At 36.9% G+C, this 24,337-nt stretch overlaps 2 protein-coding genes across 6 annotated transcripts in view; both read right to left on the bottom strand.

Annotated features, from left to right (window-relative positions):
* Nucleotides 1–18,870, bottom strand: part of LOC136800179 (transient receptor potential cation channel subfamily M member-like 2) — a 33,592-nt gene extending 14,722 nt beyond the window's left edge. Inside the window, exons 1-10 of one of the 3 annotated variants that reach the window (XM_067056795.1) lie at nt 18,712–18,870; nt 17,741–17,790; nt 13,072–13,161; nt 8,962–9,163; nt 7,799–7,963; nt 4,415–4,628; nt 3,492–3,605; nt 2,463–2,591; nt 1,631–1,830; nt 425–491 (exon numbers count right to left, since the gene is read on the bottom strand). In XM_067056795.1, coding sequence (XP_066912896.1) covers nt 425–491; nt 1,631–1,830; nt 2,463–2,591; nt 3,492–3,605; nt 4,415–4,628; nt 7,799–7,963; nt 8,962–9,163; nt 13,072–13,161; nt 17,741–17,778 — 1,219 coding nt within the window. In that variant the 5' untranslated portion in view covers nt 17,779–17,790; nt 18,712–18,870. Of the gene's footprint in view, nt 1–424; nt 492–1,630; nt 1,831–2,462; nt 2,592–3,491; nt 3,606–4,414; nt 4,629–7,798; nt 7,964–8,961; nt 9,164–10,920; nt 10,989–13,071; nt 13,162–17,740; nt 17,791–18,711 lie in introns of those variants that run through there. The other 2 variants (XM_067056797.1, XM_067056796.1) reach the window with 2 other exon arrangements.
* Nucleotides 18,871–22,094: 3,224 nt separating this feature from the next.
* Nucleotides 22,095–24,337, bottom strand: part of LOC136800146 (uncharacterized) — a 58,073-nt gene continuing 55,830 nt past the window's right edge. For 2 of the 3 annotated variants that reach the window (XM_067056757.1, XM_067056759.1), the window contains one exon: nt 22,095–23,531. In XM_067056757.1, the coding sequence (XP_066912858.1) occupies nt 22,605–23,531 (927 nt within the window). In that variant the 3' untranslated portion in view covers nt 22,095–22,604. The remainder of the gene's footprint in view (nt 23,532–24,337) is intronic. The other variant, XM_067056758.1, reaches the window with a different exon arrangement.

Here is a 24,337-nt window from a genome sequence, read left to right as displayed (position 1 = left end):
TCAAATTTGGCGGAAAATTTGGTGGACGACAGGAAATATTGAATTTGACGAGAATTAATTTGCTACGTATGGCTATATCCACCGAATTTTCTTTTCGTTGGAAAACTTCTTCTTTAAGGTACCCATAACTCTATAGCAAATTATTTCTAGTTGTGAAGATTTAGCTTATAATGTTTTCTGAAAGTTAGTATGTTTTTAGATCATGATCCATGTTTTTAGATTAGGTTGTATTCAATTCATAGATTTTGAGTTACAGAAAGTCTACCATATATCATTTCCAGTAATGTTTTGAAATCTGAGTAAATACTGCCTGGAACAGCAAGAGGTCGGTCGGATTTGAAACTATGCAAAATTGTAGAAGTTCACACGAAAATTAATCCACTTAAAGCTTCTATGTGTTAGATGTAGAATCTTGGAAACTTACTGTTCAATAAAGCGGTGAGGATTGCTTCATCAAGATCTGAACTACCACCCATTTCAAATACGTGAATCTAAAAGGAAGTGTTAGAAAAAGGTGAAGAGGGTGGATTGGGGAAATCCTACTTGTTCATCAATTTGTCGAACAATAGACTGGCACGCCATTCGGGCTGGAACGGTATCACGCGGGAAAAGTGAGCGTAGGAGTTAGGTAAGCGTAGGAAGAAATTTTGTCGGCGGCAAGGGCTGAAAGCTTTGTTAGTTAATCAGCAGCCTCCCACCAACTTTTGCTCGTTCTCCTACGCAGCTCCTATTTTAGCAAACGCCCACCGCCTTTATGTTCCCGCCCTCTGACATGATTAATTAACAGACTAGTTTGCTAGTCTAGTCGAACAAGTGAGTTGTCGAACAAATGGGTTGTCGAACATGTGACATATTACCGGTGGATTTGCAGTAATATTCTTCTTGCAAGTTATTTTGTTGGTTCCGGTGCCTTTCTAGGAATTGAGTCTCCAGGAATATAAAAGTGGAGTTACACAAAAAAAACACCTGTTTTTAAGGCTTGAAACAACTTGAATTTGGGTAATGCATGATATAAATTAGATCTGTTCTCATCGATTGTTTTCGTGGGGTTCACGCCAACCGGCTATCAATGAACTAAATTAAACATTTAAGGATCGAAACCATAGAGTTATAAAGCCCAAAGGGCTAGATGTCGTGCTGAAAAGTGTGCCGCTGTTAGGTAGGAAATCCTACCTAGTTTATGTGACATTACAATAGAATTTCAGCGCTTGACCAATCAGAAGCTTTGCGGGTTTTCGAAAACAATAGCAATAATATTTTTTCCGATATTCAATTTTCTTTGCCTACGATGGCTTAAAGCACGACATCTAGCCCTTCAGGCTTTATAAATCTGCGAGAGAAACGCGTGGTTTGTTGTGCACAATTATGCCATAAAGCACTCAGTCAACGTGTAATCAAAGTACGTATACAATCATGGACAAAGTTGTGAGACAAGAGTAGAGTATAAGCTGCAAGGCCCCCTCCACCAGTGGTGATGTTTAAGGGCATTGGAAAAGTCGGTGGGAAGGTTGTTCGCACTAAACATTGCCACTGGGGGGAAGAGGGGGGGGGGCATTCCATTGTTTTTCCAGCATTTGCAAGTGTTTTTCTCAAATATTAAAGTCCACGATTTCAACTAAACATATCTTACCAATTTCCGTTCCTTCAAACATAAAGCGACATTTTCATATGCTTTTTTGAAACCTTCTTCAATTTCTTCAGCGCTTTTGCGTGGATTATTCACCTCTGGGAAAGTTTGCTCAACTTTTTCCCGAAGTGCTTCGTTTTGATGATCAAAATTGGAACAAATTTCATCGATTTCTTCTTCAGTGAACGTGTCTAATCCGTAACCTGATAAAAGGGAGTTTTTTATCTGATTTGTTTTGGAAATTCTACTTCAACTGTCATATACCTTATCGGGGAAAAAATGTCGTAGTTTTATTTAGTCGGTTTTTTATTTTCGTCGGGGGAAAATTTCGTCACCAAGAGGCATTTTCGTCACTTTCCCCCGAGCAAAATTTCAAATTCGTCACTTTCCCCCAACACTTTTTTCCCCGATAAGGTATTTGCTGTTAAAATATCTATTTGAAGCAACACTCCTTTAACACTTTCTGAAAATAGGGGCCACAAAATCTGTTGTGTTCTTTTATCAAATAAATATTCAAAAATTGCTATTTGTTGGAAAGCAAGTTGAGCATATTGAAGTTCATAACAAGCTACTGAGGTCTGAGGGATCACTAACGATTTTGATTTAAATCAACCCTCTGCAAGACTAACAAATTGGTGTTCCATCCGCAAGACTAACAAATCGATGTTGAACACTCCGCGAGACTAACAAATCGTTATTCTTGCGGAAGATAGCAAAACAGGACCCTCCGTAAGATCAGGCATTCGACGGATAAATCGTTATTCTTGCGGAAAATTAGATAATCCAGTCTAAGAATCCTTATGAAATGTTCATGAACACCGTTAAATCAACCTACCTAACAAATCTGCAGCTCTTCCACTGTCTTTGATGATAACAGCTGGTACACCGCTTTTGAGTGACCCAAGGACGGTACCGATTGTTCCTACACCGCCTTCCAGTACTAACAGAACTGAAGGGACTTTCTCTGGAATAAATCAAAATAATGTAAAGATTATATAATAATTCCACATCTTGAACATTTCAAAATGTGAGCTTGACGAAGTACCGTATAACCACTATCCTCTAGTTAATCTTTAGAGATTCTCCACTATGGAAAACAAATTGTTCATAAGCTATGATAGTGTACGGACTATGATCAATATGTCCCCTTAAGATGGCAATCTCTTAGTTCGAAAAGACTAGAAAACTGACAATTTGTTTTCTATAGTGGAAAATCTCTAACGACGTTTTTGTAAGGTCATTGGTTTGCGTGAAAGTGGATACCGGCCTTGATACCAGGAATATCACAAATAAAAGTCCGGCAGAATTAGCTATAAAAGACTTTCTTGATTTAGTAAAGGTGCAAATCAGATGTGTCCTACTCTAACGTCCCGAATAAACGTCTCCACCGCTTATCAGTTTTGGAATATTTTTCAGAACAACATTCCTCCCACCCATTCTTATTAGGACCCCCGTTAATTTATTTTTGAAAAAAAATTCAGCTATCACAAGCTGAATTGCTCTCAATAGCCGGGTTTTAGTTTATAATTACCTTATGTTGGGAGTTTTCGGATACAATTTTAGACCCCTCTCCCAGCACGCGTTTATTAGATTTATAAAAAATTCGAACCCCCTTTTTTATTCGGAACTCCACTGCTATTCGGGAGCTTAAAGTACGTGTTTTAAAACGTCTTTCCGGTAGAAAAATTTGATTTGTGTCATCAATAAATAGCCATATAGGGTCAACAGTTTTTTTAATTATTTTCTAGTGGTCATAAGGAAGTTTTGTTTCAAATTTAAGACAAAGATGTTTTTCCAGGTAAAAACGTAACCTAATTCTACAGAACTGGCCGTTTCTCTAGAAATGGATATAGGCTCCGTTTACCTTGCACGATGTATTCTTCAAGCGCTGATCGGAATGGAATTTCAACACCAAATTTCCCGGTCGTTCCATTGTCCACCAGCAAGAAATGGGTATGATTGTGATCCAAGAATGCACCTAAGAAAATTGTATTCATCTACAATCATGGTCGTAATATTTGAGAAAAAAGGGAAATTCCCACAATATCGTATATAGCCACAATCGATATGGAAGCGCTCTAACTTAGGTTGGAAGGATAGAGTTCTAATGAGTTTTAACATGAGACTCAAGATCCAAAATTTCAAAAATGGTCCAATAAGGCTTATAATATAGCCTGGAAGTCTATAAACCCGAGCCAAATTGAAATATCCGCGATTGAATTTAAGAGATGGCCCAAAATCGACGAGGAAATAAGCTTAATTCTCAATAGATTTCGACCATGATTTGTAGTGGCTACCCCCTTTCTTATTTACGCTAGACCTGGGAGGGACATCACAGTAATTTACCCGATAGATTAGATTACCCAATCTAAGCTACTCATTCGGTCACTTGGCTGTTACCGGGGATCGACCCCACAACACTTAGAGTGTAAGGCGAATTCTCTACCGATTAAGCTACCCGGCCACAAAGTTATCAAATTTGTGAAGTCATCAGATAATTTGCCGCTTAATGACTTCTATGAGCTTATAGAGCAACATCCTGCGCTGACCACGAAAACAAATTTAGGAGCGATGGCCAAGTGGTCAAAGGTGTCAACGTCTCAAACCAGGGATTCGTGGTTCGAATCCCCGCTCCTTCCAATATTTCGTTCAGTTCATAGATAGCCGCGTCGGCTGGCCGTGGACCCCTTAAAAACAACCGAAAGACTGTCCAAAAGTCCTAGATTACTGGGCTATCCACGTAAAATATCGACTCTAAATATCTCGTAAATATTAATAATTTCATACCCTGTTCTACCAGGCTACTCGCTACATTATATTTGAATTTGCCGCCAAAATTATTTCTCTCGCTTTCCAAAAGATGGTCTTTGTTAGTAACGATACCATAAGTTGCAATGCCAATAAGACATTTGGTGGCTCCTTGTAACGCCTCGCCAACGTGTTTCATTACGCCTGTGTTTGTTCCGCCAGTGATAACCCACGCCCCTGGGGTGTTCGCAACCTGGAAATAGATGTAACATGAATCAGAGGAATGTAAAGAGATGGAAAAACAGCTTTTCTGGTTACTCAAAGTTCAACGATCACTTCTATTGAAAATTCTATTGTAAAAACGTTGATTAGGTCATTAAATGAAAGTCCAGAAAAGACGGCTCGCCATACAAGTTGGACGGTTTCTACATGATTTGACGATAAGAATGAATTTTTTTTTTTCCTTTTTTGCCGATTACTGATTCAATTTTTAAGAATAAGGAGTAATATTTTTACCAATGTATAGTAAAAGAAATTCTTAACGCAATGATATTAAATTGGTTCTTGTAAAACTGTCAGAAGTCGACTAGAATCAAGATGAAGTTATAATTTTCTCGAGCTCTAGCTTTCCATATTATGGTGCGATCATGATGCGGTTATATCAGTAGAATCGCAAGAAGATATAGGTACCTTTTCGTAAAGGAGAGGTGTACCCAAAATATAAGCCCTAAAAGTTTGGGCAAGTTCGCAATATATGTAGACCTGAAATCGTCGGGTTTTCACTACCGTCAAATTCGAAATTGATGGACTTTCACGTCCAACATTTCCGAAGCGTCTGACGTGCATGCATTGTTAGATCTAAACAATTCGTCAAGGTTTCACTGTGGTAAATTTCGTAAATTGACTGACTTTCAAGTCTTACTTTTCCGAAACGTCAGACGTGCATTATGCTTTATTTCTATGCGCTCTCATTACACTTGTAATCTAACAATTCAAAATAGGTCTCCTTGGTCGCGCAAGGTAACACAAGTCTCCAAGCAAAGTCACTTAATATATTAAGGCCTGTATAGATAGACACTCTCAGGGACAGTGAAATATCGGTCTCCTGGGTCGCGCAAGGTAACACAAGTCTCCAAGCAACGTCACTTAATATATTAAGGCATGTATAGATAGACACTCTCAGGGACAGTGAAATATCGGTCTCCTTGGTCGCGCAAGGTAACACAAGTCTCCAAGCAAAGTCACTTAATATATTAAGGCATGTATAGATAGACACTCTCAGGGACAGTGAAATATCGGTCTCCTGGGTTACACAAGGAATCGCAAGTCTCCAAGCAAAGTCACTTAATACATTAAGGCCTGTATAGATAGACACTCTCAGAGACAGTGAAATATCGGTCTCCTTGGTCGCGCAAGGTAACACAAGTCTCCAAGCAAAGTCACTTAATATATTAAGGCCTGTATAGATAGACACTCTCAGAGACGGTGAAATATCGGTCTCCTGGGTCGCACAAGGTAACACAAGTCTCCAAGCAAAGTCACTTAATAAGTTAAGGCCTGTATAGATAGACACTCTCAGAGACAGTGAAAATCGGTCTCCTGGGTCGCGCAAGGTAACACAAGTCTCCAAGCAACATCACTTAATATATTAAGACCTGCATAGATAGACACTCTCAGGGATAGTGAAATATCGGTCTCCTTGGTCACGCAAGGTAACACAAGTCTCCAAGCAACGTCACTTAATATATTAAGACCTGTATAGATAGACACTCTCAGAGACAGTGAAATATCGGTCTCCTTGGTCGCGCAAGGTAACACAAGTCTCCAAGCAAAGTCACTTAATAAAACAAGGCCTGTATTGGGTCGCACAAGGTAACACAAGGAGACCGATATTTCACTATCCCTGAGAGTGTCTATCTATACAGGCCTTAACTTATTAAGTGACTTTGCTTGGAGACTTGTGTTACCTCGTGCGACCCAGGAGACCGATATTTCACTGTCCCTGAGAGTGTCTATCTATACATGCCTTAACTTATTAAGTGACTTTGCTTGGAGACTTGTGTTACCTCGTGCGACCCAGGAGACCGATATTTCACTGTCTCTGAGAGTGTCTATCTATACAGGCCTTAACTTATTAAGTGACTTTGCTTGGAGACTTGTGTTACCTTGCGTGACCCAGGAGACCGATATTTCACTATCCATGAGAGTGTCTATCTATACAGGCCTTAACTTATTAAGTGAGTTTGCTTAGAGACTTGCGTTACCTTGTGCGACCCAGGAGACCGATATTTCACCGTCTCTGAGAGTGTCTATCTATACAGGCCTTAATATATTAAGTGACTTTGCTTGGAGACTTGTGTTACCTTGCGCGACCAAGGAGACCGATATTTCACTGTCTCTGAGAGTGTCTATCTATACAGGCCTTAATGTATTAAGTGACGTTGCTTGGAGACTTGTGTTACCTAGCGCGACCAAGGAGACCGATTTTCACTATCCCTGAGAGTGTCTTCCTTTACAGGCCTTGTTTTATTAAGTGACTTTGCTTGGAGACTTGCGTTATCTTGCACGACCAAGGAGACCTATTTTGAATTGTTAGATTACAAGTGTAATGAGAGCGCATAGAAATAAAGCATAATGTACGTTTGACGTTTCGGAAAAGTAAGACTTGAAAGTCAGTCAATTTACGAAATTGAAGTGAAGACTTTGACGAATTGTTTAGATATAACAATGCATGCACGTCAGACGCTTTGGAAATGTTAGACGTGAAAGTCCGTCAATTTCGAATTTGACGTTAGTGAAAACCCGACGATTTCAGGTCTACATACATTGCGAAATTGCCAAAGTTTGCGCATAATCAGGCTTGAAACAAAAGAATTTTGTCACAACACACTAACTATGCAGATTTTTTATAGCGACAACAAAAGAAACCTATTTACTCGACATAAACTCCCTCAAGGGCAAGAGACCTGGTATATAAGCCTTTTTTTACATTGTTTTCAAGAAGCTGTTTTTCCATCTCTTTACATTCCTCTGCATGAATCCTTTTCTCACTCTGCTGGAGTACAATGTTGTTTAAAAGTTCATCTTATTTTAAAGGTTTTGTTTTTAAATAAGAATGAGATCGTTTGCTTACTAATCAATTTTATTTTACAAGCTTTTTCATATTGAATTGACACAGATGTGGAGCAAGAATGGTCAGAAAGAGGAAAAGAAAAACATTTTTTGCTTATATCAGCATAATATAACAATAGGCAAACACTGTCCTCATATGAAATATGTGTCTGATATGAAACGGAATCACTTATTCAAAAATAAAACCTTTAAACTTCAAGATTTTGCAGCAAAATGTTGTGAAGTTAGGACAAAATAACGTCCAAGTAGACTTAATAAAAACAAACTTTTATCACTCATAAACCGTTATACCTTAACTAAACCAGATGCAAACTGCTGTTTCAATCTTGGGTCCATATTGAAGCTTTTGGCGCCTCCTGTGACAGATATTAACAATTGTGGCTCGTCAATCTTCCAATGTTCAGTAAGCAAACTGAAAGTATCCTCCATGGATGTGTCATGCGCAATACGGATGAACTGTGCGGTGGAAAGAAAACATCAAATATCGTAAAGTGTTTTGAAGACCTTTCTAGCATATTATCCTGCATCAGTAAGATTCTCGCGATTTCATTGGTCAAAAGACATCAGGTGGAGGTGGGATATATTTTGATTTTGTTTATTCTTGGGTTGATATGGCCCGGGGGGCGTACTACCCTTGTCGACCGACGGGGGTGCTCTGCTGAGGTTCGAAAAATGGACCCTACGTGGGACTCGAAATTTGCGAAAAAAGTGACCCTGAATGGGACTGAAATTCCAAAATGTTCTCAAATTTTCTACTTTTTCCCAAAATTTTCCAAAAATAGACACCCTACGAGGGACTGATTTTTCTATTTTGGTGTTTTTGCGACCCTACCTGGGACTCGTGGAGGTTAAAAAAGGTACCCTGACCAGCGGAGCATCCTCGTAACCCATCTTGCCCTAGTACCCCCCCTCCCCCCGGATGATATGGATTATAAGCAAGACTTTGTGATGCTATAAAATGTCACTTTCGCATATCCCGCTTTTACAGTTTGCTCTTTAATGTAAGTAGCTGCTTGGAGAGTTCTGAAAATTGTTCGTGCTTTTTGAAAACATGCAAAGGGACTTCAACGGGATAAATGCGTTGCACGGTCGTCTCGAGGTGGGATAGGGGATATACAAGGGTCAATAAAAACCGTATTGGTGGCGAGGCTAGCCGAGAAAAGAAGAGACCATGTAACTAATAGTATTCAAGCCTGTCTCAATATAATCTGTAGCTGAGACAAAAAAAGGCAGTAATAAATTGCCATCGCTTTGCTACTCGAAAAGAAAAAGTTGGTAAGATATCATAACAATAGTTACGTTAAGTAAATCGGTACAATCACGGCGACAGGCTAGTGAGCTTCACCCAATCAAAGCTTGTATTTTGACTAGCCAATTATAATTTTTATACGTCGTTGCGATTATCCTGGTATACTTATTCTTGCAGTAATATCACATGTTCGAAAAATTGCTACCTTTCCTTTGGCTTTTCTTGTAGCACCTAAGAAGTGACATTCTCCAAAGCTGTTGGTTTTGATTGCTTTGCCAGGCTCCTCGTAAGCTTTGATGGTTGATTTGACCCATTGTACAGAGCGCTTGTTTTGATTGTACGGCTTCAGAGCGGCTTTAGAGATGTCCGAGAAATCGGTTTCATCCATCCCTTTGGTAGATCTATCGCTGGGAAATTAAAAATGAATGGATGTCTTTATTATTAGAATGTCTTTATTATTAGAAAGTATTTTCCTGCTCTTTCTAAAGATTCCTTCAGTTAATTCAGTCACTTTAAGGCAAATGGTAAAAAGCTATGATAAAAAGTCTTCGTGTTATATATAACCAGGAATTCATAATTACTGCACGTCTACTAGTAAGGTCAGGTAACTTTAATCCAATTAATCAGTATCGGAAACATTTTTGAATTTGTTTTCGAGATTCGACATTTTGAAAAATTTCACGAATCAGCAAAAGTTTAGCAAAAATAGTAATTGACAGCCAAGGAAATATAAGCCCGAAAGGCTAGAAGTGAATCTTTAACCTTTCTCAGGCAAAAAAAATGAAGCCTTAAAAATGTGCGCCGTATTTTTTATTAAAGGTTGAATCTGTCTAGCGATTTCTTTGCTTTTGAGTGGTTCATTTTTAAAAACCTAGCGGTAAATTTTACATTTAATCGCGTATTTGTGTGAAATCCACGTGGACCGCGCTAGGCCACGTGATTTTGGTAGGATTTTATGGCTTCTTCTAGCCCTTCAGGCTTATACTTCATTGCTGACACCCCGTCTCGCGTGCTCAAACAAAAAGAGAAATTCAGTCATTTGGAGTTCAAAGTTGTATCAGGTAGAGAATAAGTGACGTCAAAGTTGTGTCAGGTAGAGAATAAGTGACGTCAAAGTTGTGTCAGGTAGAGAATGAGTGACGTCAAAGTTGTGTCAGGTAGAGAATAAGTGACGTCAAAGTTGTGTCAGGTAGAGAATAAGTGACGTCAAAGTTGTGTCAGGTAGAGAATGAGTGACGTCAAAGTTGTGTCAGGTAGAGAATAAGTGACGTCAAAGTTGTGTCAGGTAGAGAATAAGTGACGTCAAAGTTGTGTCAGGTAGAGAATAAGTGACGTCAAAGTTGTGTCAGGTAGAGAATGAGTGACGTCAAAGTTGTGTCAGGTAGAGAATAAGTGACGTCAAAGTTGTGTCAGGTAGAGAATAAGTGACGTCAAAGTTGTGTCAGGTAGAGAATAAGTGACGTCAAAGTTGTGTCAGGTAGAGAATAAGTGACGTCAAAGTTGTGTCAGGTAGAGAATAAGTGACGTCAAAGTTGTGTCAGGTAGAGAATAAGTGACGTCAAAGTTGTGTCAGGTAGAGAATGAGTGACGTCAAAGTTGTGTCAGGTAGAGAATAAGTGACGTCAAAGTTGTGTCAGGTAGAGAATAAGTGACGTCAAAGTTATGTCAGGTAGAGAATAAGTGACGTCAAAGTTGTGTCAGGTAGAGAATAAGTGACGTCAAAGTTGTGTCAGGTAGAGAATAAGTGACGTCAAACTTGTAACGGATCTCAAATGATTTCAAAGGAAGGTGACGTACCAGTAACGCTTACCTCGTTTTCAAAATATGGCTATAGTAATCGATTCCCAGAGAAGTTTATAAGAAGTTTACTCTATTTAAAAGTAACACTTGAGGATTCAATCACCTTGGTAATGGTTTCGAAACGAGCCAGCCAAATGATTTACAAAAAGGCCTACCGCAATACACCTTTTTGACCGTAGCCGTCAATTTCCGCGCGGGCATTTTTTTGTCTGCTTTATCCCACTAAACCCGCCCCAGTCCTTTTTTTGCACCTACAGACAATAGAAATGTGTGTCAAAAAAGGATTGGATCGAGTTTAGGGGGATACTTAAATAAATAAGTGGCACTACGGTCGAAAAGGTGTCTGAAGATTTAAAAACCTTACTCTGCTCGAATCATTTGTACTTTTTTTGCCAATACTTTGTCTCTACCCGCCATCTTTATGCACAAAATATATAGCACAATCAATACAATGTAATCCAAAAAAAAAAACGTAAAATATCTACAAATCTGCAAATAACCCTTAAAAAAACTCTCATTAAATAAATATGTGCAACCACTCAAAAATAATTTGCTGACTTTGACAGGAATCCAATTACAAGGCTAAATGAAGCCGTCCTGAGGAACTAGAAATAATTAAAACTTCTGCTCTTGATAGACGTGAAAATGAAATGAAATTTGAGGAGCTACTAAAAATTAAAAATCCAATCTTTTCAGGCAATTTTGATATCAAAATGTTAAAAGACTTTACGGAATCGGATGAATTACAAGATGGATTACAACTGTTTAGATGTGAAGCAATTTAAAGGAGAAGCTTAGCAGGAATAGATTAAATGATGCGTTTTATAAGAAAGCTTATATGAAATACACGTTTTTTTATAAGAATATCCAAAACTTTTTGAAACCTTTGGATCATGTTCTTAACTTTTTGAGTTTTAAGCTTAAAAATGTTTTTAGCATGTTCTTACTATACAGGCTTTTTTTATAAGAATGGTGTTTTTTTTTTCAATTCATAAAAAATTATCCTGAAATATTCTCACGGTATTCTTAGCTTTGAATCCAAAGCCAGCCGAAATATAATGTATACCCCAAGGTATAATTTGGCATTTTCGTGGAACCTTTCGGAGTTGCTGGGGAATAATTGCCAATTTGATGGTAAAATGGTCTAAAAATAGCATTATTAGGTTCAGTTGCCAAATTCCATGATGGTGTGGTATTCTTACCATATTCTTAATTTCTTTGCCGATTTCATCATAAATATTTTTATAAAAAATACTCACCATTTTGTTAGCACTATTTTTCCTTTTTTTTTAAGAAATCGGGTGTTTTGGAGTCCATAAAGCCTCAAAGTTGTTAATAATCTGTTAAAATTGTTCTTATAAAAAAACGTGTACATGCTTTATAAGCCAACTTCCTCATTCCCCCAGAAAAGGGTTAAAAAGTGTACACTCTTGGGGGAAGGGACTATTCTGTCTGTCGTACACAATGACACTAAGAATTATTGCAAATAATTCTAAAAACGAAGATACAGCCTGGAGTGTAGACAGCAACGAAGGTATAATTACAGCGTAGTCCTAAACTCTACCACTACTTATTTTTCCCATGTACACCCCTGTGTCACAGATCCGTTGGGACCCCAGCCCCACTAGAAAATTTAGCAAATATTTTGAAAAAAGGTTCCACTGGGGCTGTGAGACAGGGGTGTTCATGTGTACGGTCATTTGGGCTGTAGATTTCGTTTTTCTTTATATTCTTGTGTTTACTACCGATAGCATAGTCTTGGCTTTGTATAGGGTCGGGGTTCCCTTTTAGGCACAGAAGATATCGGCTCCCAAATTTACTAATTTTTCAATTTTTTGACTACTTTTGGTCATTTATGCCACTTTTCAGGGTGAAAATCGGATATTGCTCTAACTCAAGGTCAGTACCCCCTCCAGGTAATGGGTTCACAAAAAGCTTAATTCAACCATATATATGCTAACAGAGTCTTTTTTAAGAAGTCTTCATTTAGAAAGGATATTGACATTGCATCACCGCTGAGCTATTTAATTTTTCCAATTCATTTTTTTTACAAAATTGACAGTTTGACAATTATCAGAAGTGATTTAGTAATCACGTCATCAAGCGAGTAATGCGAAATATTTACTTTCAACGAAATTCGTATAGCTCCTCCTTTCAAGAAAAAAGGTTCATGAAAAATGCGAGCCTCGCTAACTTTAAGGCATAGCCAGTTGCTTAACAGGAATCTTCATCCTTCCCCAGGCAAAAGTAAAATACGCATTTTTTTATAAGAGCATCCAAAATTTTTGAAAACTTCAGACGTTCATAACTTGTTTCAAGCCTAACTATGTTCTTAAAGTGTTCTTATTTTCAACCTTTTGTGAGCATTTTTACCCATTTTCCTTAAAAATCGGGTGGTTTTGAGTCCACAAAGCCTTAAATTGTTCTTAACTTGGTCCTAGCATTTTTGCCATCGAATGGTGGAGTGCATTAAACTAGACGTGCATTAACATGATTTCAAAGGACGAGTTTTTACCCTCTTCTACGAGAACACATTCTGTATCGAGGGTCATCTATCTCTTCTGGAACCATACCAATCCCTGTAACATACGAAGCCTCAGGAATCCTATGAAAAAGACACATTATTGGTATTAAATTTTGCGGGTTACAAAATTTCGTGGGTACTTAATTTCAGTGAATCGCGAAATTCAATACACGCGCGATTTTGTAACCCGCGAAATTTAATACCAATAAGGTACCCTGCAGTACTCTTACCCTGATCTTTTAGAAAGCTGACCTTTAGCAGATAAACCGTGCCTAAATTTTTGCTATATTTTTTACTTTTCTCTAGGTTTTCAAAAAAGGGTACGAAAGCCTAATAATACCTTTATCAAAATGAGCAAAATACCTGAGAGAATTTCCCGGGGGGAGGGGTACTCGATTTCTAAACGACGGCATAATACCGCCAAAAAAATGGCTTTCAAAATCAGACCCTTCCAATGCAGCCCTTGAGCAGTGAAACGATACCCTTTACAGTGCATTTTACCTATCTTTCCTGACCCTTACAGTGTAGTTTGATTTCATATCTTATTTTTCTGAAGCCACCTGAAAGTGAGCCAGAGATGTCTAAACAATGTGGAAAAGTGCGGCACATGACGTAAGTCGGACCATATGAGTGCCACAATTTCGAACTTCAAATAACCATATTTATTTATGTGCTTATCCAGCTGGCACACAACGTTGTTTCAACGTTTATCTAACATTACATGGACGCTGTGAACGTTAAATAAACGTTGAAACAACCTTGTGTGCCAGCTGGGTGAACACATGACTTGTATGTTGTAGTCTATCATTTTGCTCCGAATTTCATGTTCTATTCGATGGTATTCATCATTATATCTGCACCTATCTTTAGGCGAATCTTTAGGTCTATCTTAAAGTTTTGGGGTTAAGGGCTTTGCCTGTTGTAACGTCACTCTTTTAGTCATAAAAAGTTTTGCCAAACTAACCTAATTCGCGGGCGCCTTATCTCAAAATTCTATCTACTTTCGAACTCGTAACTATACGCGGTCCTTTCAACCTTCTCAGAAATGGATTTAGAGCTTCTGAAAGAAATCAAACACGCTGGTCTGAAGTAGAGTGTGAGCAATCCCTGGCCTGTCATACTAGCTGAGTTGTATCGAGTGAAGAATGATTCATCTTAAAGATATAATGCACAAAGCAAGCAAAACTTTTGAAAGATTCTTGATAATTCTGCAATGTCAGCATAAGAGACCTGCCTCCTTTCTATCATTAAAAAAACGAACATCTTTAAACGTGTATCATTATTTCAGTCAAGAATCATGCGAAAAAGATTTTGAAGTTTTTCTAGCAAATCTATAACGTAAACTACTTTAGGCGTACAAACATTCGCCAGCAAAAACTTTCACGATTTTCGCGAAAGTAAATGTCTTTGAAAATTCTCAAAAGGACCATTCGCGAAAGTTTATGCTCGCGAAAAAAGTTTTTCTTCAAATTTGTGAACGTAAATGTCGTGAATTTCGCAATATTTTGACCTCACGAAAGTTACTGCTCGTGAAATTTTGTACGCCTAAAGTATATTATTTCCACAATAGCTGAATACAATCTAAGGTTGGCACAAAATTTTGATTTCGCTATTTCATGCCACACCCCTTTACTTATACAATCAAGCAATATATACACCAAATAAATCAATGAAACTTCACCCCTCAAAACTCAAAGATGTCAGAATCATCTACAATGGGCTATCAAATAGACCAACAGAATCAAATCCATCAACCAAGAACAAACCCAGAATGGTAACCTTGTTAAAAGAAAAAAAATTCGATCAGCCAAACCAGTTTGCAAAGTATCTTTAAGCAGTTATCGTGCGAATGACATCGAAAAAGATGCTATAATAATTTCATGACAAATCTGATTAATTAGTTTAAACCCACATCTTGTTACCAACACTACACATAGCAAACTAAATTCATTAAAAACATGTGACACAGACATATGACATAGAAAATTCATCTAACTTCACTCAATGAAGGCCAATAATCATAATAATATTATCTTTTATAGCATCTCCTCCAACTTAAAGTGTACCTTGACGGATAAGATCATAGCTTTTTGATATAAGAAACTTAACTTGATGGTGTTAGCTAATTTATGAAGTAGTTAACTAAATTAAAGACCCGAATAGTACAATTCTTGTATTTTGGATTTGGAAAACTTTCTGTTGCTCTTTATGTAAGGTGTAAAGCATCACAGCTAAGTCGTCTTTGCTTTTTCCTTTAAAAATCAATCGAAAGCTCTAGCGTCGTATATACTAGTGGTAAAACCTCTCACGGAATAATTATGAAACATCTATCGAGCAGACATTGTTGCTTATAACGGAATCCGTGTAATTTGAACTGACAAATGGGAAGAAAGAAAAACGTCAAAACAAAAATAAAATTTGTTTATTTTTGATCTAGAGAGTAAACAAAGTAAGAAAAATACGTTCATTAAGGTGTGCTGCATCTTAGCTTGTTCAACAGCAATGAAAAGGCCGGTTAGTAGAATAAAATGGATTTATAATCCCTTTATTAAAAAAAATCATATCCCATGTTACAAATTCAGAGATCGCTCGAAAATTCGGCTTAAAATCCTCCTTAGTGAAAACTGCAATGAACCTTCACCCGACTGGGAAAAAACTGCATTTTTGAGCTGTAAACCATAGGTGTGAAAAACCCTATCCCTATTTTTATTTAACCACTGGCCTCAAAATTCTGTTCAAACTTGAACGTCCATTTAACGTTCATAACGTTTCTATGGATTGAAAATCTTCTAAAATCATGGAGAAATTTTTGAGACAAAGGGGATTTTCCTGCGAAATTTTAAACACCACAAATGATTTTTAAGCGCGTCAAACTACTCGGAAAGTAGAGTTTTAACTCTGACTTAGCAGGACCATAGGATCTCATGATTTAAAAGCTTAAATTTGTTCTAATAAGGCTTGGAATATAAGTGGGAGGCCACCGAACCCCTCAAATATATTCAATGAAATATTCAATTTAAGAAAGTGGAAGTACTAAAAATAGAAATTCTCTCCCCAACTCTCGAATTCTGAAAAACGTGGTTAAAATACACTAAAATCTAAATATATTTCGACCATGATTGTAGTTCTAGGCAATGTGATCAAGTCATGTGATGACATGAAACTTGTTGACAAAAATGACCGAATTCTCAGAAAGCTTGATATGTTATAGATATTTGGCAAGCACAAATAAAGAACATTTCGACGACTTAAAGGAATTTTTATTGATTAGGAAGAATGACATTTAGCGACTTTGTTTGCTAATACTGTAGTAGTTCGCTGCTGTAGACAAGGAGTGATAAAGTTTTCGTCATCATCATCCTTAGACCTAGGAAACAAACAATAACCCTCCCTCCACAGCTCTCAATCAGCCATTGCAGTACCAAGTTCCTCAATCTCTAGCCCTGTTTCCCGTTTCAAAATATCAAGAAATGTGCGCTTTCTCGAGCCCTAGGGCCAGCAGGACACAAGATAAAGTTTTAGATTTGTTCAAAAGTGATGAAGGACTCAAAGCTTGATGCAGGTTTAAAACAACAATTTCACACCCCTTAGATACAGTGATATACACTGACGTCATTATGGAGTACACGTCTCTTTTTATAAGAACATCCAAAGTTTTAGAAGTCTTGGGAAGTTCTTAACTTTTTTAGTTCTAAACCAAAAAATGTTTTTAACATATCCTTATACCATTTTTGAGTATTTTTGGCTATTTTCCTAAGAAAAAGTGTGTTTTTGAGTCCACAAAGTCTTAAAATGTTCTTAACTTGTCCTTATTATAGTTTCAAAAATTGATTAGACGGTGGTCAATTGAAAGCTGAAAGTAGACAGTTTTGTGGTTTCATGAAAGAATGTGCTCCACTTGCAAAAATATGCAGTTGACAAAATTGATAAAAAAACGGAAAAACGTGCCACTGACCAGGGTTTTTAGGGTCTGAAAATATCAGATAGTACAAATATTAGAGTCGACTTTCAGCCATACTACATGCACTTTTCAGGGTAGAATTTGGTATTTTTCGCATCTTACCCGGGGGATACTAGGTTTGCGAAATGACGGTTATGTCCGAGCTAAAGCTCGAAAATCGATCCTTAGAGGGTCTGAATTTCGAAATTTCCGACATTTTTGACGTTTTTTTGACTATTTCCCCAAAATTTCAAACTTCTGAAAAGGTAGTTTGCTGAAAGTTGGAAACTTACAATGTCAATTTCCCGAACTTCAGCGGTACCCCTCCCCCAGTCTTATATTTCTTTGGTTAGCGTTAAAAGGCGTTCTAAACCTATTTAAAACGAGCTTACTGATGAATAAAGATTTAACCTCTATAATTATTTGTGACTATTGTGGAGGGGGGTTTCAGGGGGTATACCCGATTCCGTATTCCACCAATTATTCCCCCGATTTCCGTCAGACCGTCTAAAAAGGACCGAAATTCCGCCACCGAAAATTTCTTTGAAATTCAAGGCTTTTGTCAAAAATTCTGCCAACCGTGAAACCACCCCCTGTTGTATGGTACGTGGAAAAGTAAAAAACATCAAAGAACAACTAGGTAAAACATTCAGAACAACATCCTTAGTTTGGGATAGAAATGTTATGAAAGAAATTATCCTTAAAAAACAATTCACTTACTCTGTTAGCTTGCGGTGAACCTCCCCAAATTTTGGCATCTTGGATTTCGCCTATGAACAAAAAAGATCAAATTATTTGGTGCTTTATTCGACGGGTGATTAAATATTGTTAGGTACAATTTTTTAAAAGAACAAACTATATAAAGACATAAGGCTTCCATCTGTGGCCAAAATGTTTGGATTTGCTAAGTATGTAACTTATGGATAAGTAAAACTGTATATTATCTCTTTTGACACTGATTGCCGTTTCAGTAATATTTTATCATTTTTAGATGAACATAAAAAACACAGTAGTGTATCATCTTTTTAATTAGAGTTTGTGAGTTCAAATTTATATCTTGCTGTTCTATAACTTGATTTCATATTCTGAGCCTGAGCAGTTCCTCAACAATCCCTTATTTTTCGGACCATTTTCAGCCTCGAGTTTCCTATAAACGTGTTCCTCATATAATTTGGATTATTTGGAAGGAGAAATCGTTTTTTCTGATCAATCATTTTGTGCTGACTAATCTGTATAATAAAACTGCATTGGACGGCTACTTGTTAATTTCTTCTCAGAATTTGATTGCTGGAAGTTAGTGATGTGTTAATTGATCGTTTGGTTTCGTATTCAAATTTAATTTCAATTAGGATTTTTGTTTGGAAATGCTCTTTTCAATAAAATATGGATGTGCATAATTGGTTCCAAGTGACACGATTACTCATATTTTCATAAGAACTTACAATATTTTTGAAGCCTTCGGATGTCCTAAACTTTTTTGAGTTCAAGGCTAAAAATGTTCCCAAAATGTTCTTAATTTTATCATTTTGTGCAATTTTCTAAGAAATGCCTCCCACTGCAAAATCCTTGACGCAGTTTTGCAAAATTCCGTAATCTAAACCTTTTCCAGATGTTTAAAAATTTTCCGACCTCAGAGCTTTAGCGTGTCGGATGAAAGATTTTGGTGCCCATCAAATATGAACTATTCTTACTTTTATGCAAAGCTGTGTTTTTTTTCTACCAAGAATAAATTATCCAAAACGCCGTTCAAACACCAGCAATGATAAAAACAGAACATCAACGCTATACTGAGTTTTGTTCCCAAAACATCCACACAGCAATAATTTCTTTCTAAATGCGAAACTTAGCTATTACACAAAATGTTGATGGTTCGAAGGTATCCGGATCAGAGAAAATAAATGCAAGTTATTTTTAAAAGAATGGCTTTCTCCTTTGAATTATCTGCTATCTAGAGAGATTAAACATGACTGAAAAAAAGAGAGTATTAAAATAACTAAATAACTATCCAGCCATGTCTTTTATACGTGCATACAAAAGAAATCCATTTTAAATCCATTTTTAAAGTGCATACAAACTGTACATGACTTGATAAACCTTTCATACTCTGTATAATTGTCAAGCTATTCATTAAAATATCAAATGCTTAGTATATGTAATCGCACGATGGATTATTTTTTCTTATTTGGCGCGCTTTCGAGAAAGCAATTAATCGTTAATAATACTCTAGATGGGGTACCAGTTTCTTCAAAATTGAGATTTTAATATTTTTTACATCGTTCTTTCTCATCGGACATGTTGCAGGACCCTTTAACTTAAGGAAGTCAAGTTCAACAAGTGATACTTTTATGGACCTACCTGGTTATGCATTTAACACATATATAATTGATATGTACATAAGCATGACCATGAAGCAATCATTCAGAACACAAATAGTGACGATCTATTAAAATTAGTCGTTTGTTTCTTATAAAAAAAAAGTTTAGAAACCAAAATTTCATGCTCTTGAAATATTCTTTAATATTCAAGACTTCGAGAGCAAAAAAACATATCTCATCAAAAAATTCAGTAATTTCAAGAACATTGATGTATGCTTATTAATAGTGATTCTTATAGATAAAGATGCGTTTTTTGAGCTGAAAAATCCTTTTTTTACAAAAATCTGCTTGAGCCATCTTTTACCTACTTTCATGCAAAAATTCAGAAAAAACAATGATCCAATATTTCATAAAGTCCAAAAAACCCTTTTTTTAGCCGTTTTTTTAGCTAAAATTTACCCCTAAATTTGTTTTTTCGAAAATCGGGCTCCCTCACATTCGAGGGTTTATAGTTATGCATCTTTGCTCAAAAAATCATAAAGAATGAAAGAGCCAATCTCGAGAAAAGCTAATACCTAAGTAATTGATAATGTGCTTATAAAAGAATATCGAATTTGGCCTATTTTCCTATAAAAACACGCCAAGCAACCAAAATTTCATGTCTAAACACACATATTTTTTAATAGTAAGCCCTCCTGAGCAAAAAAAACATCTATCTCATCAAAAAATTGAGTAATTTGACTAAGAACATTGATGTATGCTTATTAATAGTGATTCTTATAGATAAACATGCGTTTTTTGAGCCATTAAAATTTTTTTGCAAAAATCTGCTTAAGCCATCTTTTACCTACGATGGTACCCTACTTTCATGCAAAAAATCAGAAAAAATTAACGACTTAATTTTTCACAAAGTCCAAAAAGCTCGTTTTTTAGCCGTTTTTTGGCCCAAATTTGCCTAAAAATTTTTTTTTTGAAAATCGGGCTCCGTCACATTCGAGGGTTTATAGTTATGCATCTTTGTGCAAAAAATCAGAAAAAACTAATGAGCCAATCATGAGGAAAGCTAATAACAAACGAACGAACGAACGAACGAACGGACAAAGGTTAATTTATAGGACCTCCACCGGGGTAGGTCCAAAAAGAAATAACGACGTGGTTTTTTTTAGTTTTCCTTTAATTGAATTTCATATTTTGGGATAGTTACCCCTAGCCCAAAGCCGAAGAAAATTCGCTACTGTACTGTAGTAGTTTACACTTTTCTTTCCACCGATGTTTTAGTGCACTTCAAAAACGTCATTTTGTAAAATCGTGCGATTTTTTTAGTCAAAGCACTTGTTATAACTTTTTCGAAAGTACATCAAAAAAGGAGTCCGAATTTTAAGGGTCCCAAATTTCTTTCGGACACTGGTGTATTTTACAGACCAGAATGTACAAATCACCAAAATGTACAATTTCTTTCAAAACTCCTTCATTGATGTACTTTCCTAAAGTGTATCACAAGTGCTTTGACTAAAAAATTCGCACGACGTCAAAAATCGAACAAAATTCCCCTACTAATAGCTGTCTACACAGGGGGCTCTTACCCTGAGTATCAGATGTTGAGTTTTCAAAGAGTATATCAACCTCTGAAGACCAACGATAGAAACTTAATCGCGCATGTGTCAATCTAATCACAGTAGATAAAGAATCAAAGATGAAGAGCAAATATTACCATATCAATGTCTAGCAGATTGTATCAATATTATTATTGTTATTATTATTCATATTATTATAAAGAATACGGTTTCAGGCCCATGTAGGTTCTCTCTAAACTGGTCGAATGATACTGTAAATCTTTTTTAATGTACAATTTATCACGAGGACTGCCTCGCACTCTCCATTTATAATCACTGTCCGACGACAGTGCTTTATTTCTCACATCAGCCATCTTTCTTAACTCTTTTACTATCCCTCTCCATTTTAGTCAAATCATCTGTTATACTGATCATGTCGTATTTCTGAAGATCTTTCAATTCCGTCAATCTCCTCATGGATTTGTATTTCACGTGTCCACCTTAAGTGTATTAATTTTGGCGGGGATTAAATTTGGCGGATTTGGCGGTTTTAGGCGAAATCCGCCAAATTAAATACCCGCCAAAATTAACAAAAATCGAATTATGTGAAGAATCACAACTTTTTAGTATTTTTGAGTAATTTTCACCCATTTCAGTGTGACAAAATTTCCAATTCGCCAAATTAAATCCTCGCCAAAATTTCCAAAATTGATCAACCGCCAGATTAAATACCCGCCAAAATTAGCCTGTCGCTCAACCGCAAAATTAAGTACACGCCAAAATTAATACACTTAAGGTATATGATTCCCAAATTACTAAACTATTAATTATGGTTATGTTACTTCAGTGGAATCGAAATAAAGACGAATCTTTATCTTATGATTCTCTATTACTGGCCTTTTTTAAAAGCGTTGATGACATTTCTGAGTTGTGTTTTCAACGACCCGAAAAAAATATCAACTTTGAACTTAGTCCAAGATCTTGGATTGTCGTCATGGTTACTTTTCTCTGCGTTGATTGCGCGCTGAATAGAATCTCGATTGGTCGACACAGGTCGATATATGATTTCGGTCTATGCTTTTCACGGTAAGGGGATCTAGTTTATTCAACCCATCTGCACTTACCCGTTTTAAGACGTATTATGCCAAGGTATTTTAGTTTAGACTGCAATGAAACAGATAAAAATAAAGGACCAATCATACGGAATATTATCTGTAGTAAATCTTTAGAAAATGACGCAATAAAAATCTATGTTAGCGAAAAAAATAAAAATAAAATAAAAAACTAATCCACAAAACACGACGGACCGTAACCAAAAGTTGCGCGTCCTAGCGCGGCCCGCTTGGTGTTTTTACACAAATGGCAGATTGAAACTAAAATTTAACGCTAAACTTCGAAAAAAAATATTACTCGAAAACAAAAGAATTGCTAGATTCAATCTGTCGTCAAAAATTCGGCGCATGTTTGAAGGCTTCACTTTTTCTTGCCTGAGAAAGGTTAAAGATTCGATTCTACTTCTAACGCGATAAACTCTTACATAATCATTTGCTCATAATTTACAAACCGTTGATTGCAATATTCTGGCAACATTCCTGCATAAAAGTCTTAAAAACATTGCCAACCTATCAAATTTGAAACAGCTGCTAATCTAGCAGCGTACATCTTAAGTTTTTCGTTTTAACATAACATAGACTAAAAATGTGTCTCATTTCTCTTTTATAGCACCATAAAGAGCTTCACACTCTTGTTATTAAGGTAGGTAGCTAAGTTAGCCAGTCTCCTTAATTTCATTTCTTTCGGGCTTCTGATACCCGTTAACCGATACAATTGAAACCGTTCACCTTGCTCGAACGCAAATCTAATCTGATTGGAGGAGATCTCGAATTCTTTTTTCTCATCCCTAAAAGTTGTTTTGACTTCAATATAGAGTACGGGAGGTTGTCGTTCATCGAAGAACGTCAGTTTCATATCATACGGTAATCCAAACTCTTCATCTTCGTTCAACCATTCGATATTCACTGTCTCCTTTTTCAGCTCATCAGCGTACAAGTGACAAAGGTGTTTATACACAATCTCCTCACCCATCATACCAACCTCGTGCCCAGGGTCTTTCTCAACCATCAATCGATCAAGATCAATACCCTTCTCTCCACCTGCCTTACCCTCTTTCGAATCCATTGGAACATCTTCATATTGCTCTTTAAGATCCACTATATTCTTCAAAAACTTTTTGGTTGGTTTCAAAGCGTTGTATCTCATCGCAGCATTGAAATCATTGAACCACGAATTTCCTTCCTTAACCTCTCCATCCTCGATTTCTCCATCAGAGTCATCTAATTTCCGTTTCCGTAAGCGCGGGTCAGTCGGCCGCTCATCTTCTTCTCGCCCTTTGACTTCAAAATCGACCGCTTCCTCACCCTCAGGCGGTGGTGGTGCGTCTTTAGAAGGAAGATCTGGTGGTGGGGGTGGAGGAACATCAACGCCCATTACGACCTCTTCTGTTTCAATTTCTCCCTCCCTCTCGGTGTCTTTTTCTTCTTCTTCACCCTCCTCTGCTTGTGATGACTTCTCTCCTCCTTCTTTCGTTTGCCGTGGAAGAACTCTCCTTCGTTTCTTTCGTCCGCCTTCTTCCTCCTCAGGATCCTGAAATATGAATTGAAACAAGTAAAACCATATCCTACTTTAGGCGTACAGTAAAACCTCTAATTAACGGACACTCTAAAAGGCGGACACCTCTGATTAGCGGACAATTTCATTTTCCCCGGCCGTTTCCTAGTCAATTCCTCATAAAAAAGTTTCTAAAAGGCGGACACTCAATTAGCGGACCCTCTGATTAGCGGGCAAATTTTTTCGCACGAAATGGCCAAAACCCCTATTTTAACTCTCCAATTAGCGGACATTGAATATCAAACGGGTCACAGACGTCCAAAATCGAAAAAAATATTTTTAGATATTTTTATTTCAAGCACTTATTAGTTTTATTATTCAAATTATTTCTACAAATTTCCAGTTTTCCCTTGACCCATTCAACGAATTGTATTTTCAATTTTGGTGTTATATTTCTAGATTTTCTTTTATTTGTTAAAAACTAAATTGTTGCGTTTTATAACCTTTCTCTTGTTCTTCTATGGCCTAGTGTCTGCAGATAAGTACTTTAGACCCCAATTTTGTATTTTTGACACCCTGGGATGGCCTAATTTCAAAATTGGAGCTTCGAGATCAAAAGTTTCTAAAAGGCGGACACTTCTAATTAGCGGACACTAACCCCTTTCCCCGATGGTGTCCGCTAATTAGAGGTTCCACTGTACAAACTTTTGCGAGCATAAACTTTCGCGAGGACAAAAAATCGCAAAATTCAAGACATTTACTTTCGCGAATTTAACGGAAAAATATTTTTCGCAAGCATAAACTTTCTCGAATCAAGACGTATAATTGAGAATTTTTACATG

This window comes from Clytia hemisphaerica, unplaced genomic scaffold (genome assembly GCF_902728285.1).
Source record: "Clytia hemisphaerica strain Z4C2 unplaced genomic scaffold, Clytia hemisphaerica genome assembly, whole genome shotgun sequence".
Lineage (NCBI taxonomy): Eukaryota > Metazoa > Cnidaria > Hydrozoa > Leptothecata > Clytiidae > Clytia > Clytia hemisphaerica.
This window is presented reverse-complemented; position numbering and strand designations above follow the sequence as displayed.